The sequence below is a fragment of the Schistocerca americana genome, chromosome 1 (genome assembly GCF_021461395.2).
Source record: "Schistocerca americana isolate TAMUIC-IGC-003095 chromosome 1, iqSchAmer2.1, whole genome shotgun sequence".
Classification (NCBI taxonomy): domain Eukaryota; kingdom Metazoa; phylum Arthropoda; class Insecta; order Orthoptera; family Acrididae; genus Schistocerca; species Schistocerca americana.
The window spans coordinates 949,448,467-949,466,415 of NC_060119.1; the positions used below are offsets into that span (position 1 = coordinate 949,448,467).

At 43.3% G+C, this 17,949-nt stretch overlaps 1 protein-coding gene across 1 annotated transcript in view; it reads left to right on the forward strand.

Annotated features, from left to right (window-relative positions):
- Positions 1 to 17,949, forward strand: part of LOC124595497 (nephrin-like) — a 720,042-nt gene that overhangs the window by 189,449 nt on the left and 512,644 nt on the right. Inside the window, exon 2 of the mRNA XM_047134264.1 lies at positions 5,231 to 5,360. Coding sequence (XP_046990220.1) covers positions 5,231 to 5,360 — 130 coding nt within the window. The remainder of the gene's footprint in view (positions 1 to 5,230; positions 5,361 to 17,949) is intronic.

Sequence of the window (17,949 nt, forward strand, 5' to 3'; positions counted from 1 at the left end):
TAAATCAGTTACACAGTAACATGAGTTTCTCATCGTCCTTGCGTTCACCATGGGGAATTCAGTTAAGCGCTTTAAATCTATGACAATTAGCCTTTTCTGCAGGTTACTGAGAAACAGATAGGAAAGGGATTTAATCTAGAATATCAGTTTTGTTTTTGAATGCCATACTTGAAGATTAGAAAACATTTCACATTTTACACGAATAAAACATTCCTTAGAGTTAGTCCTTTTTCCGACCAAAATCTGCGTTTCCTCGTATTTGGTCTTAGGTTAGAAATTGCACTGTCACCTCACATGTGGAACATGCCACAGCTATTACCAGGTACTTCAGTACTTGGATATTTTCCAGTGTTCCTCCTTTCAACATTTTGTAGACTACTACTTCATTCTTCTGTCTGCATGTTCGGTACGAATTTTATAATTTATTTCAAACTGACTTCCGAATGAGCTAGAGACTTGCAAGTTTCTACATAACTTTGAAATGTATGACAATGCAATATTAACGCACTTTCATTCTGATGTGTGGTTCAGAGTACTTTGTTTTTCACTTTGCTTCCTTATTTTATATTTTAGGAAAATATCGCTTTATCAGTTTGATGTCTTATTAATAGATAAATGTAGCACTATTCTTTTTCAAATATGATCAGGTGAAGAGACACTGAAACAAGCCTTAAATGTAACACGTCTCCCATCTAATTTCATCAAAACTTTTATAACCACTGAAAAATTTCACACACAAGTCTGATAAACAGAAAATAATCATTCAAATAAAAATATTTTTAGTTTGAAATTAAAATAGTTATTAAAATAGTTATTTCTCCTAGCCCGATACAAAAAAGGCGACAAAATTTGTGATTGTAAATTTTTAATAGCTATGAAAGTACTTGTAAGTTCTGTACTGAAACGCATGGGACGCATACAGTTAATAATTCATGCATGAATATTTCACCTCGTAACTGTTATCTGTTGCATGCGTCCCAGGTTTTTCATTATAAATCTTAAAAATATTTTCGTAGCATTAAAAGTTCAGAAAGGGAAATTTTCAGGACTATATACAAAGTGAAAACTAAGAAATCAGCAAACTGCAGGAGCTGATTTCTGACTGGAAATGGAGTAAAAAAAATCCTATGAATATGTGTTCAAAAATGCGGGCAACGGCAACAAATCGTCCCGGAACACAATACACAGCTGCAACGCATCCACGTCGCAACAGACGTTAAAAGTGACCTCCATGGGACGAAATACACGCTTTCACGTGTCGCATGGCATATTGCCGCACTCTTTCGCACTTCCAACCTCTCAGAAAAGCGTCGTACGCATTGTGGACACGCTGTTGAAGGGTCTGCATATCAGGAATCGGTTCAGCATACACAATGCTTTTCAGATGCCACCAGAGGTAAACATCCAGGGGGCTTAAGTCCGGCGATCTAGCATGCAATGCTACAGGACCTCTGCGTCCTATCCGAATAACGGTAATGCGGAATTGAGGTGGTGCTCCGCCATCAAGAAACCACATAACTTGTCATATCGTCAGTGATGTATTATCAGTGAGTCCAGGCAGAGTATTCTGCAGCATGTCCAGGTTTGTGAAGCTGCAAGACTTGTTAGTGATTTAATATATATTACCATAAATAAAAAACCCTGATTTTCTTTTTTTTTAAAAAAAAAAGAAAACTTGCACAATGGTCTTGCCAAAAGCCGAGAAGCGACTCTTTATGTTGTAGCTCTCAGAGGCGATGTGGGATGCTCTCTGTGTGAGGCACCCCTGTGCATCTCTGTGACTCACAGCTCAATTTCATAGCGCAACACGGAGCTGTTGCCTATGTAGTTGTGAGATAATAACCAGTCAAAGTACGTGGTCGCCAAGAATCCATACCTGTACATTGATGCTGAGCCGATGCTGATGAAACGTCTCAACCATTCCTCCAGGGTTGTCTGTAGAATACAGACGACGATATACAGGTAGATGATGCCAGTTCTGATACAGATTGCTTCATCGGTAAAGAGGATAGGTGGCAGAAATTCCATAACTGTGACTATCTTGTGCAAAAACCATCGACAAAAAGCCGTGCCATGGAGGGAAATCCGCTGCTGATTATCCTTGCTCTCGTTGCAGGTGATAGGTATGGTAGCAGTTGTCATGCAGGATACACAAAATCGTACTTTGGCTTATATCACGTTGACAGACCACTTGTATGGAGCTTGCACTAGGGTTCATCTCAATATCCTGTAGAACCCGGTCCTCCAAATCTGCTGTACACCCAGTCTGCCACCTCCCTGCACTTCCTTCTACCTGAAAGACCCATGATTACGAAAATATGCATAAAGAGTTTGAAATGTTGTGTGATGTGGTTGATGTTTGTGAGGGTACCTGTTTTGGTATAGCCATGGCGCGTCTCGACCGTTCCTATCTGCTTGGCCATACACAGACAATATCTCGGATTGTTCCAGACATGAATGCCGGACAGATCTGCTGCTTACAGTGGGTTGCGTCAATCACACAGTCTGCAACACTGTAGGAACACACGATACGTGATCAGAGGAACTTTCATTCATCAGCACCATCTACCGTGGCAATATGCATATCCAGACACATATTCATTGGACCTTCTTTCCTCCATTTCGAATCAGGAATATGTCCGTGCTCCAGTTTGTTGGTTTTGTTAATGTTGACCCCATATATGGTGTTAGGAATCTGCATAGGACTAGAAGAAATTTATGACATTTGGTTCATTCTAAAAACGTGTTATATTAAAAATTCTTTTATTTAAATAATTTTTTATTTGTATTGACGACAACTTCATAGCTCCCACTAGCTATGAGGCACATCCAATGGCACAACAATATTCCAATATCTTTAAAGCTACAGAAGTTGCTATTTCATAGAGAATAAACAGTTTCAGAGTGAATACAGTATGAATTCCTCATAGTTCTCATACTTGTGTTTTTTTAATGAACAGTTTACTGTTTTGTCGGTAACTTTATTTGAAAGACTTTTCTATCAAGCAGGCCTACATATTTGTTTAATCAATATGCACTTACGATAAACGAAAATCTATCATAAGTGCACTTTCGCAAGAATATTGATTTACTTGTTTATTGAAAAACCTTCATTTATAACTCTTATAAATTATTTGACTGTGACATAATTTTTACAGCATTTCTTTATTTAAATACTGTTGTAATGTATTGGTAAATTCACGAAAGTGGTCATATTGAATCAAATCATGTATGACAACCTCAAAACGATGTATTTTGGTGGGGACAGCCTTCAGCCAATGGAAAAACAGACAGTAGCAACACACTATGGGAGTCAAGTGGAGACTGGGACATTTCTAGCAACGGGCTCAAGGCAACGATTCTGAACACATCATGTTGAGTGCTGGAGGAAGACAGACCTCCCTATGGCAATATGTGTGATTCACTCACACAGCTGATTGATTCTGGGTAATGAACAGCTGCTGTCATACTTAAACGTCTGAAGGGACTTCATATTTCAAGAGGTCTCAATATGCACCATGGTATAACTCTTCACTTTTTCCCTTTCTACGAATATTAAAAGGGGGGGGGGGGGGGGTAGGACGTCAAATGGGTCGACTTGGAGCAGGAGAGGCACCACAGGACATTTTAATTTCCACTGTCTATACTTTTACAAATAAATTCATGAAACTTTGTGAGCATGACGAGGAAGGATTCAGGATTCACAGTCATAGCAGTGGAAATTCAAAACAAAATATGTTTGTACATGTGAAATTTCACCATTTTTTCACTTACTGTTGACTGCGTTTGTTGCTATAGGAACACTTTCAAATGGTTCAAATGGCTCTGAGCACTATGGGACTTAACATCTATGGTCATCAGTCCCATAGAACTTAGAACTACTTAAACCTAACTAAGGACATCACACACATCCATGCCCGAGGCAGGATTCGAATCTGCGACCGTAGCAGTCGCGCGGCTCCGGACTGAGCGCCTAGAACCGCTAGACCACCGCGGCCGGCAGCAACACTTTCTTCCATGAATTTTGCACTGCATATAAATCATAATTAGAGGTGTATGAAACTCTACAATTTATTTACCGAGCGAGGTGGCGCAGTGGCTAGCACACTGGACTCGCATTCGGGAGGACGACGGATCAATCCCGCGTCCGGCCATCCTGATTTAAGTTTTCCGTGATTTCCCTAAATCGCTCCAGGCAAATGCCTCGATGGTTCCTTTGAAAGGGCAAGGCTGATTTCCTTCCCCATCTTTCCCTAATCAGATGAGACCGATGACCTCGCTGTCTGGTCTCCTCCACCAAACAACCGAACCGATCTACAATTTATTTAATTTATGAAAAAAATGAATGCGCTGTTACATTTTAAACTTGATGTTTCGAAAATATTCAAATTTTATAGTTAATTATCTCAATTTTTACCACAGTTTTTAATAGATTTGGAAAATTCTAGAGTTTCATACACCTGTAAGTATGGTTTGTATGCTGAGCAAAATTCATCAAAAATTCTCTCTTACTTATGAAGAAAAGTGTACCTATAGCAACAAATGCAGCCAATAGTAAGTGAAAAAATGATGAAATTTCACATGTAAAAAAAATTATTTTGTTACGTTTTTGAACTCCCACTGCCGTGAGCGTGAATCCGGAATCCTTCCTGGTCATGCTGACAAAGTTTTATGAATTTATTTGTTAATGTGTAGACAGTGGAAATTTTAGTGTCCTGTGTTGCCTGTCCTGCTCCAAGTCGGCCCGTTTGTCGTCCTACTCCCCCTTAAGGGTGAATTACTGTCCTTTGTAGTGCAAGCGTTACTTTGTGAATCATCATACTGCACTCTGAACTGGCTTGAGCCGGTGAATATTTCCTGTATTGTAATCACGAAATGGACTTCGTCTTCGTGTATCTTCGATGAATATTTCATTTGGGGATTTTGCTAACAGTCTCGTAACGCTCTCAACGCAACTTTATTGCATTTGATAGGGGTATTCTCTGTCTGTATTTTAGCTGAATATCGTAGGACCACTTCCCAATTATCTGAAATGACCTTTCTTGAGTAAACGTTATTCAACATAATTCTTTGTAGTCTATAACAATTACAGACGATAGAACTCTTGTCATTAAATTATTCATTTATCATTGCACATCAAATCCTCGGTAAGAGTTCAGTTCCAACCACGAAGACACATAGAAACGCGTCTGTCTTCCTGTCTTCAGAGGGCGTGTTTGCTGTGTTGCAGTGTCGGTGTCGGAGGTGACGGTGCTGCAGGAGGCGGTGGCGCACCTGCCGTGCGTGCTGCAGCCGGAGCACGGCGACGTCGTGGAGCTGGTGCTGTGGTTCAAGGACGGCGCCGACTCCCCCATCTACAGGTCGGTGCGCCCAGTGCACGTAGCAGTAGCAGCACGCTAGTGATACTGCAGATCACGCTAGTAAGAGTGCCACCGTGTACGAGGCACTGTATCCTTTAGTGAATACATAGGCACATGCCGTCTACGCGATTGTGGCGGAGAAGATATGCGGAAGATGATATCAGAAAGTATCTGATTGTGGCCTTATCATAAGAGCAAATTATGTGAAGCGTTCCTCTTCTAAAGTCGAATAGTGACCAGACATTTCAGGGGTTCCTTTGTTGTTCAGAAATGGTTCAAATGTTTTGAGCACTATGGGACTCAACTGCTGAGGTCATTAGTCCCCTAGAACTGAGAACTAGTTAAACCTAACTAACCTAATGACATCACAAACATCCATGCCCGAGGCAGGATTCGAACCTGCGACCGTAGTGGTCTTGCGGTTCCAGACTGCAGCGTCTTTAACCGCACGGCCACTTCGGCCGGCTCCTTTGTTGTGCCGAGGAGATATGGAGATATGTCCAGGATACACTACTAACCATTAAAATTGCTACACCACGAAGGTGACGTGCTACAGAAGCGAAATTTAACCGACAGCAAGAAGATGCTGTGATATGCAAATGATTAGCTTTTCAGAGCATTCACACAAGGCTGGCGCCGATGGTGACACCTATAACGTGCTGATATGAGGAAAGTTTCCAACCAATTTCTCATACACAAATAGCAGTTGACCGGCGTTGCCTGGTGAAACGTTGTTGAGATGCCTCGTGTAAGGAGGAGAAATGCGTACCATCACTTTTCCGACTTTGATAAAGGTCGGATTGTAGCCTATCGCGATTGCGGTTCGTTGTATCGCGACAATGCTGCTCGCGTTGGTCGAGATCCAATGACTGTTAGCAGAATGTGGAATCGGTGGGTTCAGGAGGGTACTACGGAACGCCGTGCTGGATCACAACGGCCTCGTATCACTAGCAGTTGAGATGACAGGCACCTTATGCGCATGGCTCTAACGGATCGTGCAGCCACGTCTCGATCCCTGAGTCAACAGATGGGGACGTTTGCAAGACAACAACCGTCTGCACGAACAGTTCGACGACGTTTGCAGCAGCATGGACTATCAGCTCGGAGACCATGGCTGCGGTTACCCTTGACGCTGCATCACAGGCAGGAGCGCCTGCGATGGTGTACTCAACGACGAACCTGGGTGCACGAATGACAAAACGTCATTTTTTTCATGAATCCAGGTTCTGTTCACAGCATCATGATGGCCGCATCCGTGTTTGGCGACATCGCCATGAACGCACACAGGAAGCGTGTATTCGTCATCGCCATACTGGCGTATCACCCGGCGTGATGGTATGGGGTGTCATTGGTTACATGTCTCGGTCACCTCGGTTCGCATTGACGGCACGTTGAACAGTGGACGTTACATTTCAGATGTGTTACGACCCGTGGCTCTACCCTTCATTCGATCCCTGCGAAACCCTACATTTCAGCATGATAATGCACGACCGCATGTTGCAGGTCCTGTAAATGCCTTTCTGATACATAAAATGTTCGACTGCTGCCCTGGCCAACACATTCGCCACATCTATCACCAATTGAAAACATCTGATCAATGCTGGACGAGCAACTGGCTCGTCACAATACGTTTGTCACTAATCTTGCTGACCTGTGGTGTCGTGTTGAAGCTGCATGGGCAGCTGTACCGGTACACGCCATCCAAGCTCTGTTTGACTCAATGCCCAGGTGTATCAAGGCCGTTATTACGGCCAGAGTTGGTTGTTCTGGGTACTGACTTTGCAGGATCTATGCACTCAAATTGCTTGAAAAAAATGGTTCAAATGGCTCTGAGCACTATGGGACTCAACTGCTGTGGTCATAAGTCCCCTAGAACTTAGAACTACTTAAACCTAACTAACCTAAGGACATCACACATATCCATGCCCGAGGCAGGATTCGAACCTGCGACCGTAGCGGTCATGCGGTTCCTGACTCTAGCGCCTTTAACCGCTCGTCCACTCCGGCCGGCCAAATTGCTTGAAAATGTAATCACATGTCAGTTCTAGTATAAATATTTGTCCCCTGAATACCCGTTTATCATCCGCATTTCTTCTTGGTGTAGCAATTTTAATGGCCAGTAGTGTAGTCACATATGTCTGGTGGTTAAGATTCAGAGCTCGTCCGTTGCTCCCCTGCTGTGCTCACTGGACACACCCTTAATGATTACAATATAGTAAGCGTGTTATATATCTTAAGGCAGTGTAGCGTAAACCTATTGCTCCTATTTGTGTGCATAATTTGAGAAAGCCTGGTCACTTCCTTTAAAACTAAACCTCAGACTTCATAAGATTATGAACCTGCTTTTTTCTGCTCTGAAATACCAACCGACATATAACGCGATTCATTAATTATACTATTTGTCTACAAATATGAAGATACGGAGACGGAGAAAATATCAGAAAGTGCAACGAAAATGATGAATGGGGGAGGGGTCGGCGTTACTCGGAAGTAACACAGCCGGGATTTGAATTGGATCATGGGCTGCAAACGCCACACTATACTGCCTCAGAGTTTAATAAATTGCGCATTTAGGATCAGTCTGTGCAGGAAAACTGTGCTTGTTATTTGTGGCCTACGCTGTCTAATAACTCGAAAAAAAGAAACACAGAAAAACGTCTTGTATGGTGGAAGTAGGAGGTTTCGATGCAAAGTTTTTATAGAATATAACCACAAGTGCTGCTTATTTATACATTGTAGAACCTGAGCTGACTGTAACGTCACCTTTTATGTAGTCCCATGTGTGTAAGTACGAGGCACGTAGTGGAATTAATCAATTGTAGAATGGGTGCCAGGTAATAAATTCACGAAGAGCGAAGTATGATAATTTCAGTATGCTGTCGGAAAACAACATACATTAGGTTTCTAGTCATGCAAAAAATACAAGAATTGAATTAAACCGGTAAGATTCCCCCCCCCCCACCACGAGTATCGCGGCACAAGCATATCCAAAAATAACCTTGCAAACTTCTGAAGCACGATCTTACGAGTTTGAGATTCTGTTTGAAAGTCATTTGAAGTTACAGATGCTTAACTCAGAAACAGTTACCGATTACAGCGTGTTCTGATAAGATCAATGGCGAGACAATGACATGAAGTTTCCCACGCCATGTTAGAATGCAAAAGGCAACGCTAAAAGGACGCAATTCTAGATGAATGCCAAAGCTCGAGTGAATTCCAGTCGCATAACTAAAACTCGAATGTTCGGCGCTTGCTGAAAGCTCAATGTATTGCGAAAGTTGTCGGCCGAACGGACTCAACTCGAAAGCACAAGTGTCTAAATCACGTCCGCTCGGAGTGGTGCCAGGAATCAGAGTGCTTTGTGCTCAAACTGTACGTGACGGCCAATTGAAAAACACGCGTCCAGCACACTGATGGGCCGGCAACGGTCAGAGTTTTCGCCTCTCGCTGAGAAACACCTGCCTGTTCCTATTGTAAGGATGCACCGCTCCAACAGAGTGGACTAGGGCCACATCGTCTTTGAATTAACGAGTGGCTTATGTGCGGCGCGCGAGTGAGTGTTCATGAAACATGCTAATGCTAAGGCAGCTGTCTTGCATCTGCATTTCAAATTAGGACTGTGATGTCGGAAAAGAATAGTGTTAGGGAAATGCTTCAAATGTCTCTGAGCACTATGGGACTTAACAGCTATGGTCATCAGTCCCCTAGAACTTAGAACTACTTAAAACTAACTAACCTAAGGACATCACACAACACCCAGTCATCACGAGGCAGAGAAAATAGTGTTAGGGAAAATAGTAATTTTGTATCTGAAGGTATAGGTTACTCTTACGTGATTAACGGGCAATAGGAAGAAGAATTTTTACTCTTCTCGGAGAACACGTTAACTTCATCAGTGGATATATATTCATGACAGAAATAAACATGCAGAAATCGACGGCTGTAAAAACAAGAAGTCTGTCGACATGCTTGTCTACGAAACACGTATGTTACGCGATGCATTCGCTGGATACTTAAATGTACCTGTACATTTACACAGCGCTTCATCATCGGCCATTTTACATCCCCTCTTGAGTAGTGGCTGGCTTCCTCTGATCCTGTTCATCCATTACACGATCACGTCGGTTTTGCACGTTTTCTAATGACTTGTATCCACCTTACATTGGATCATCTTCCGGTTCTTCCTTTTCGTTTAAATGCGAGTATCAGATTGCCTCATGTATCATTCATCGCCTTGTTACTTGTTCCTCACATGTCAGTTTCCTTTTCATTACGATCATAATTTATCTTCCACTGTAGTGTGGGCTCTGATACATTTTTTTTGTTTTCCTGTCTGATAATTACCAACATGCATATCACGATCGCTAGCTTAGTAAACATTAGTTTTAACGTTTTCGGCACTAAGCGTCCATATCTCAACTCCTTTAGTAAAAACTGGGAAAACAGACTTATGATGCCTACCATGATTACTGCACTAATAGAACCGCCATAAATCTCTTCCAACAACTCGTCCAAATTAGCCACAAAATCATTGCCACCGTTTCTTCCTTGAAACACGTGATTCGCACGACTTCGTGGAATCAAGCACTTGGTTAATGTTTGTCATGTTGCTCATCGTCTCTAATATGCTTTTGGTGTGAGAAGATATCAGAGTTCTTTCTCCCTATAAGACAGCCATAAAGTAGTGATCCGTTTACGTTTTTTGATACTTACACTACCTTGCGAACTTTTCGAGCGAAGTACTGGCGCAAATATCTGCTGTCTCGTCCTTTTAGAACGTGAGTTCTTGGCGTCATACGTCTTCTCTTACTGTAAACACAGTCGTGCTCCAATATTGCTTACATTTGCTGGTATTTAATTCTACTCCACAGCATCAGATTTCGTGAGGTTTCCGCGACAACACCCGGCATGCGGCGCAATGAAAGACAAGATACAGTGAACGCAGGCAATGTTCACAGTATGAGCCCCTTAAACTAATACAATTTGCCTGTGGCAGTTTCCAGACGTTGTGGAAACAGGAAAGGCAGTAAAGGCAGACAACCCTGTCTCACTCCCTTCCCAGCCACTGCTTCCCTTTGATGTCCCTCGACTCTTATAACTGCCATCTGGTTTCTGCACAAATTGTAAATAGCTTTTCGCTCCCTGTATTTTACCCCTGCCACCTTCAGAATTTGAAAGAAAGTATTCCAGTCAACATTGTCAAAAGCTTTCTCTAAGTCTACAAATGCTAGAAACGTAGGTTTGCCTTTCCTTAATCTAGCTTCTAAGATAAGTCGTAGGGTCAGTATTGCGTCACGTGTTCCGATATTTCTACGGAATCCAAACTGATCTTCGCCGAGGACGGATTCTACTAGTTTTTCCATTCCTCTGTAAAGAATTCGCGTTAGTATTTTGCAGCTGTGGCTTATTAAACTGATAGTTCGGTAATTTTCACATCTTTCAACACCTGCTTTCTTTGGGATTGGAATTATTGCATTCTTCTTGAAGACTGAGGGTATTTCGCCTGTCTCATACATCTTGCTCATCAGATTGTAGAGTTTTGTCAGGGATGTCTCTCCAATGGCTGTCAGTAGTTCTAATGGAATGTTGTCTACTCCAGGGGTTTTGTTCGACTCAAGTCTTTCAGTGCTCTGTCAAACTCTTCACGCAGTATCATATCTCCCATTTCATCTTCATCTACATCCTCTTCCATTTCCAAAATATTGTCCTCAAGTACATCGCCCTTGTACAGACCCTCTACATACTCCTTCCACCTTTCTGCTTTCCCTTCTTTGCTTAGAACTGGGTTTCCATTTGAGCTCTTGATATTCATACAAGTGGTTCTCTTTTCTCGAAAGGTCTCTTTAATTTTCCTGTAGGCAGTATCTATCTGACCCCTAGTGAGATAAGCCTCTTGCATTTGTCCTCTAGCCATCCCTGCTTAGCCATTTTGCGCTTCCAGTCGATCTCATTTTTGAGACGTTTATATTCCTTTTTGCCTGCTTCATTTACTGCATTTTTATATTTTCTCCTTTCATCAGTTAAATTCAATATTCCTTCTGTTACCCAAGAATTTCTACTACCCCTCGTCTTTTTTCCTACTTGATCCTCTGCTGCCTTCACTACTTCATCCCTCAAAGCTACCCATTCTTCCTCTACTGTTTTTCTTTCCCCCATTCTTGTCAATTGTTCCCTTATGCTCTCCCTGAAACTCTCTACAACCTCTTGTTCTTTCAGTTTATCCAGGTCCCATCTCCTTAAATTCCCACCTTTTTGCAGTTTATTCAGTTTTAATGTACAGTTCATAACCAATAGATTGTGGTCAGTGTCCACATCTGCCCCTGGAAATGTCTTACAATTTAAAACCTGGTTCCGAAATCTCTGTCTTACCATTATATAAACTACCTGAAACCTGTCAGTATCTCCAGGTTTCTTCCATGTATACAGTCTTCTTTTATGATCCTTGAACCAAGTGTTAGCTATGATTAAGTCGTGCTCTGTGGATAATTCTACCAGACGGCTTCCTCTTTTATTTCTTACCCCCAATCCATATTCACCTACTACGTTTCCTTCTCTTCATTTTCCTACTGACGAATTCCAGTCACCCACGACTATTAAATTTTCATCTCCCCCTCACTATTTATTTCATTGTACATTTCTTGTGAGCGCTCAGCTACGATCTACTCTCTTCTACAAGAACGAAGTCAGTACCAAGACTAAGTTATCTGTGCACCGTTCAATCTTTCGACCAACTTCGTTGTATGGGAGCGGAAGCTGGGTGGATTCAGGTTACCTTATCAACAAGGTTGAGGTTACGGATATGAAGGTAGCTAGGATGATTGCAGGTACTAGTAGATGGGAACAATGGCAGGAGGGTGACCACAATGAGGAAATCAAAGAAAAACTGGGAATAGATGTAGCAGTCAGGGCGAACAGGCTTAGATGGTGGGGTCATGTTACACGGATGGGAGAAGCAAGGTTAGCCAAGAGACTCATGGGTTCAGCAGTAAAGGGTAGGAGGAGTCTGGGCAGACCAAGGAGAAGGTACCTGGATTCGGTTATGAATGATTTTGAAGTAATAGGTTTAACATCAGAATAGGGGATCATGGAGGAATTTTATAAGGGGGGGCTATGCTCCAGACTGACGCTGAAAGGCATAATCAGTCTTAAATGATGATGATGATGATGATGATGATCATGATGATACATTACTTCTATTTCTTCGTCATCTGCAGAGCTAGTTGGCATATAAACTTGTACTACTGTGGTAGGCGTGGGCTTCGTGTCTATCTTGGCCACAATAATGCGTTCACTATGCTGTTTGTAGTAGCTTACCCGCATTCCTATTTTCCTATTCATTATTAAACCTACTCCTGCATTACCCCTACTTGATTTTGTGTTTATAAACCTGTAGCCACCTGACCAGAAGTCTTGTTCCTCCTGCCACCGCCGGCCAGTGTGGCCGTGCGGTTAAAGGCGCTTCAGTCTGGAACCGCGTGACCGCTACGGTCGCAGGTTCGAATCCTGCCTCGGGCATGGATGTGTGTGATGTCCTTAGGTTTAATTAGTTCTAAGTTCTAGGCGACTGATGACCTCAGAAGTTAAGTCGCATAGTGCTCAGAGCCATTTGAACCTCCTGCCACCGAATTTCACTAATTCCCACTATATCTAACTTTAACCTATCCATTTCCCTTTTTAAATTTTCTACCCTGCCTGACCGATTAAGGGATCTGACATTCCACGCTCCGATCCGTAGAACACCAGTTTTCTTTCTCCTGGTAACGACACCCTCTTGAGTAGTCCCCTCACGGAGATCTGAATGAGGGACTATTTTACCTCCGGAATATTTTACTCAAGAGGACGCCATCATCATTTAACAACACAGTAAGGCTGCACGCCCTCGGGAAAAATTACGGCCGTAGTTTCCCCTTGCTTTCAGCCATTCGCAGTACCAGCACAGCAAGGCCGTTTTGGTTAGTGTTACAAGGCCAGATCAGTCAATCATCCAGACTGTTGCCCTTGCAACTACTGAAAAGGCTGCTGCCCCTCTTCGGGAACCACACGTTTGTCTGGCGTCTCAACAGATACCCCTCCGTTGTGGTTGCACCTACGGTACGGCTATCTGTATCGCTGAGGCACGCAAGCCTCCCCACCAACGGCAAGGTCCATGTTTCATGGGGGGGGGGGGGGAGGAGAAACGGATTGACAACTGAAGGTTCGCATGGTGTGAGAGAACACCTCCATGCCACTTCGTGAATTCGTGAATAAACTAGTTCAGGGCAAAAAACAGGCGGGTAAGAAACTCTTCAGTCTTAATGTCAGACAATAGGAGATAGTGAAGCGGCTAATTGTAGCTGATCACGGAGCAGTGAATCGTCTCAATTGTGGGATTGTGATGGCGGCGGTGGTTGGAATTGGTGGTTCGTAAGAAATACATCCCTGGATCCTTTTAATCATAACAGTTACAGTGACTGAATCGAAGCTGTTGGGGCGGTCGTTGTTCTCTGTGATGCCGTCGGCCACCGTGGCAGCAGAATGCTAGCGTCAGCAACTGTCTGCCATGAAGGCAGTGCGTGGTGATGGTGGCCTCGTGCAGCAGTCAGCTCAACAGTTCAGCGCTGACGCAAGGTAGTGGCGGCTTCTGGCAACAGGCATCAGAAGCGGCTCTGGCTGCCAGTCCATTCCAGTAGTGACGGCAGAGGACCCACAGGTTCAACTGAGGTCAGACAGCGGGGTCCAGCACGGCTGATGACGATGCTGGGTGCTCACTGTGGGCACTGAGCAGGAACAGTGTAGGCTCGCATGTGGCGGGGTACGACAGTGGTGGCTGTGCAGCTGGAAGGCCAGGCTCAAATCAATGGCTCACCAAGGAGGCGGCTGTCAGCAGATCTTAGCCACCCAGTGGGCGATATTACGGCGCGAATGCGCCAGGATGACAGTATACGGACTTAGACAGAGGCCTTCAGCTATTCACAGCGATGTTGAACAATGGCGGCCACGTACTTCAAGGTGGCATCTGCTGCATAACTGGACATGCTGTATAAATTGACCTCTACTGAGACTCAGGGTCTGAATTAGGTAGTATGTATATAAGCCAGACTGGCTAGCGTTTTCCCAATGACAGCACACCTGCTCTGTAAGTCGCAATGAACTGGCGCAGTTGGGCGTCACCGTTTGACAGCTATTATCTCATTAGTCTTGGTTTTCCTGTCTGGTCAGGTCCTACAGAAGCCCTTTCGGTGCTTTATCGTGACGCATCTTCAGCTTTTAGAGACTCCGTCTGGCGCCTTCCACATCGTCAGTGTACTGAATACGTGTTCTTGGGTACTGAATAAGCGCTTTTGCGCCTTGGTACCCAGTTATCAAGCCTATATGTACCCCCCCCCCCCCCCCCCCCTTGGTGGTGTCCTTCTGCTGAATCGATTCTTTACATTGGGCAAATCAGTGATGCGATAGCGTCCTACGTAGATGAAAAGATGAATTAGGCAGCATGGTGTAGCAGGATGCTGTGTCTTTACGTTTCGAGTCTCATTGGAAGGAACCTGAATAAGATCACTGAGTCTCCAGTTTTTCTGTATAAAATAAAGGTAAGTGAGAAAAACCAGGCGATGCTGATGACTGACGCACTCGAAGGTCACAATGTTTCACACCAGGGTGCTGCAAGTGAATGAGTCCTGCACAGTGATAGAATTGTTCCCCACAAAATGGGGGAGGTTTTTGCCACAGAAACGACAGAGAAACCATAGTTTCCTAAGGAGTCAATGATAATTGACAAGCAGAAACATCAAAGCTAAAAATCAAGCGCCGACGTATTTGATGCCTGGGAACGAACAAAATCCGCATGAATGGTTTTTAGATGTTCTCTTGATGATATAGGAATGTTTGAAGAAGAAGACGAAGAAGAAGAAGAAGGGTAACGCTAGGCGGATGTAAGAAATGTCACAGAATAGTAATAGCTATCATCATCTTTGGAATAACATGTTATTTCTGACCAGTGACAGAGAAAGGAGAGATACTCGTCTCCTACGAGGTAATGGCCGAGCGGTTCTAGGCGCTACAGTCTGGAACCGCGCGACCGCTACGGTCGCAGGTTCGAATCCTGCCTCGGGCATGGATGTGTGTGATGTCCTTCGGTTAGTTAGGTTTAAGTAGTTCTAAGTTCTAGGGGACTGATGACTTTAGAAGTTAAGTCCCATAGTGCTCAGAGCCATTTGAACCATTTGAATCCTACGAGGTAAGAGAGGCGAACGATTAACTAACGGGGCCCTACTTCTATTTATGCCTTGCTTACTGGACTCCCTCGTGAATAGTACAAAGAAAAGGTGATTGTATGCTCCTGTATGCGTCTTCATTTGTCTTATCTACTACTTGTGGTCATTTTCTGCAAACTCATTCGATAGAATCAAAAAAATATTTTTCAATCTGCTAATAGATTGTCTAAATTTTTCCAGTTGCGTCTCATGAGCAATCACTGTTTCTCTCTCAAAAATCCACGCGTGCTTCCTGTGGGCATCCAGTTTTCACTCCAGTACCAGCTGCACAGGACGCTATCACACAGAAACATTCGGTTGATTCCCTCTCCCCCCCCCCCCCCCCCAAATAAAAAAATCTCCTTTATGAATAGTAAAAGTTTGATAATTGATCCTTTTACTTCAATTGAAAAAAATTAAAATTACACTGTTGTAGCCGGCCGAGTGGCCGTGCGGTTAAAGGCGCTGCAGTCTGGAACCGCAAGACCGCTACGGTTGCAGGCTCGAATCCTGCCTCGGGCATGGATGTTTGTGATGTCCTTAGGTTAGTTAGGTTTAACTAGTTCTAAGTTCTAGGGGACTAATGACCTCAGCAGTTGAGTCCCATAGTGCTCAAAGCATTTGAACCATTTCTGAACAACAAAGGAACCCCTGAAATGTCTGGTCACTATTCGACTTTAGAAGAGTCCCATAGTGCTCAGAGCCATTTTTACACTGTTGTATCATTTGGCACAAACAGGGTTCCTAAACGTTGTTGACCTGGTAGATTTCAATAGAGCGCTGCGAGCGGCAGTTACGCCCAATATAGTCTCTTTTTGTAGTACCAGAGCAAGTTTCTGGAACTAGTTGCGAAGCAGCGTGTTTGCTAATGCGCTATGACGTCACGCGGATTCCTGACATTCCGCAGCTGCTCCGCACCGACGTAGTTGGGTTGTGGCCAGCACACTGTGACAAATTTACTGTAATTTGCTCACAGCAGCAACATTTCAGCACCCTGGTGTAACGGCTGACATAATAGCATACTTAGTACAACGTACAGACTGCAAGTTAATACGAGAATAACTAACAGGAGAAAGCTATTAAAAACAAAATTGCTGTCGCAAAATATCATTAAAAACCAGTTCTCAACTCTTAACTTTCATTATACACTTTCTGATAATCGAAGGCAACAGGATGTTAAGACAAGAATATTTAATAGTAACAAATATAAAAATCAAAATTATTGCTTTTATAGAACCGTAATACAATCATTTTCATTAATCGAACAAACCATAATCATGGAATCCACATTCCAGTAAATCTACAATTTTACGACTTACATAAATTGAAGCTACCTTAAAAATATTGACAAAATAATCAATAATGGCCGGCCGCTGTAGCCGAGCGGTTCTAGGGGCTTCAGTCCTGAACCGCGCTGATTCTACGGTCGCAGGTTCGAATCCTGCCTAGGACATGGATATGTGTGATATCTTTAGGTTAGTTAGGCTTAATTAGTTATAAATCTAGGGGACTGATGACCTTAGATGTTAAGTCCCATAGTGCTTAGAGCCATTGAACCATCTGAATCACTAATGAGAGAGATTTTTGGATCCAGGTTAGAACCTCGTAAATGAACATTCTTCACAAAGATAAATACATCTATAATGAGCACAAAATGATACTTCCCTTCTGTGCAACACTCGAAAACCGCTGCCACTGTCCTGTACAGTAATTAAGCAGCATAGAACGTCTATGCAGCGTGCTTTCCTTTTAGAAAGCAGTATTACATGGAATTCATGGGTATACACTGTGCCCTCAAATACATATGACTTAGACACTGATTTCATTAACCTGCAACAAATATATGTCACACACCGGAAACAACAATATTTAATCGTCTTAACAAATAATATTCGAGCAGCCGCAATGAGGCCGGTACCGTCAGACTGTTACCAAAACTATTAGAGAAATACCAGTCTATTGATCTGCCGCCCAGTAAGGATACCTTTAAGGATCCTTTCAAAACACCATTGACATATTGCAAAGGACTGACCATTATTAAATTCAGCACATGGTCTCCGAACCACAAACAGCACTCGGTATTTCACAAGAGATACAGCGTGATAACAGCAGTGAACTGTTCCAAGAGGCTTCTTTAGTAAACTTTCAGCAGAGGCACAGTACATTCATACCTTAAACCAAACGTGGCTTCTTACGTCCTTCCGGGTTCGATTCCCGGCGGGTTCAGAGATTTTCACCTGCCTCGAGATGACTGGGTGTTTGTATTGTCCACATCATTTCATCATCATTCATGAAAGTGGTGAGGTTGGACTGAGCAAAGTTTGGGAATTTGTACGGGTGCTGATAACCGCGCAGTTGAG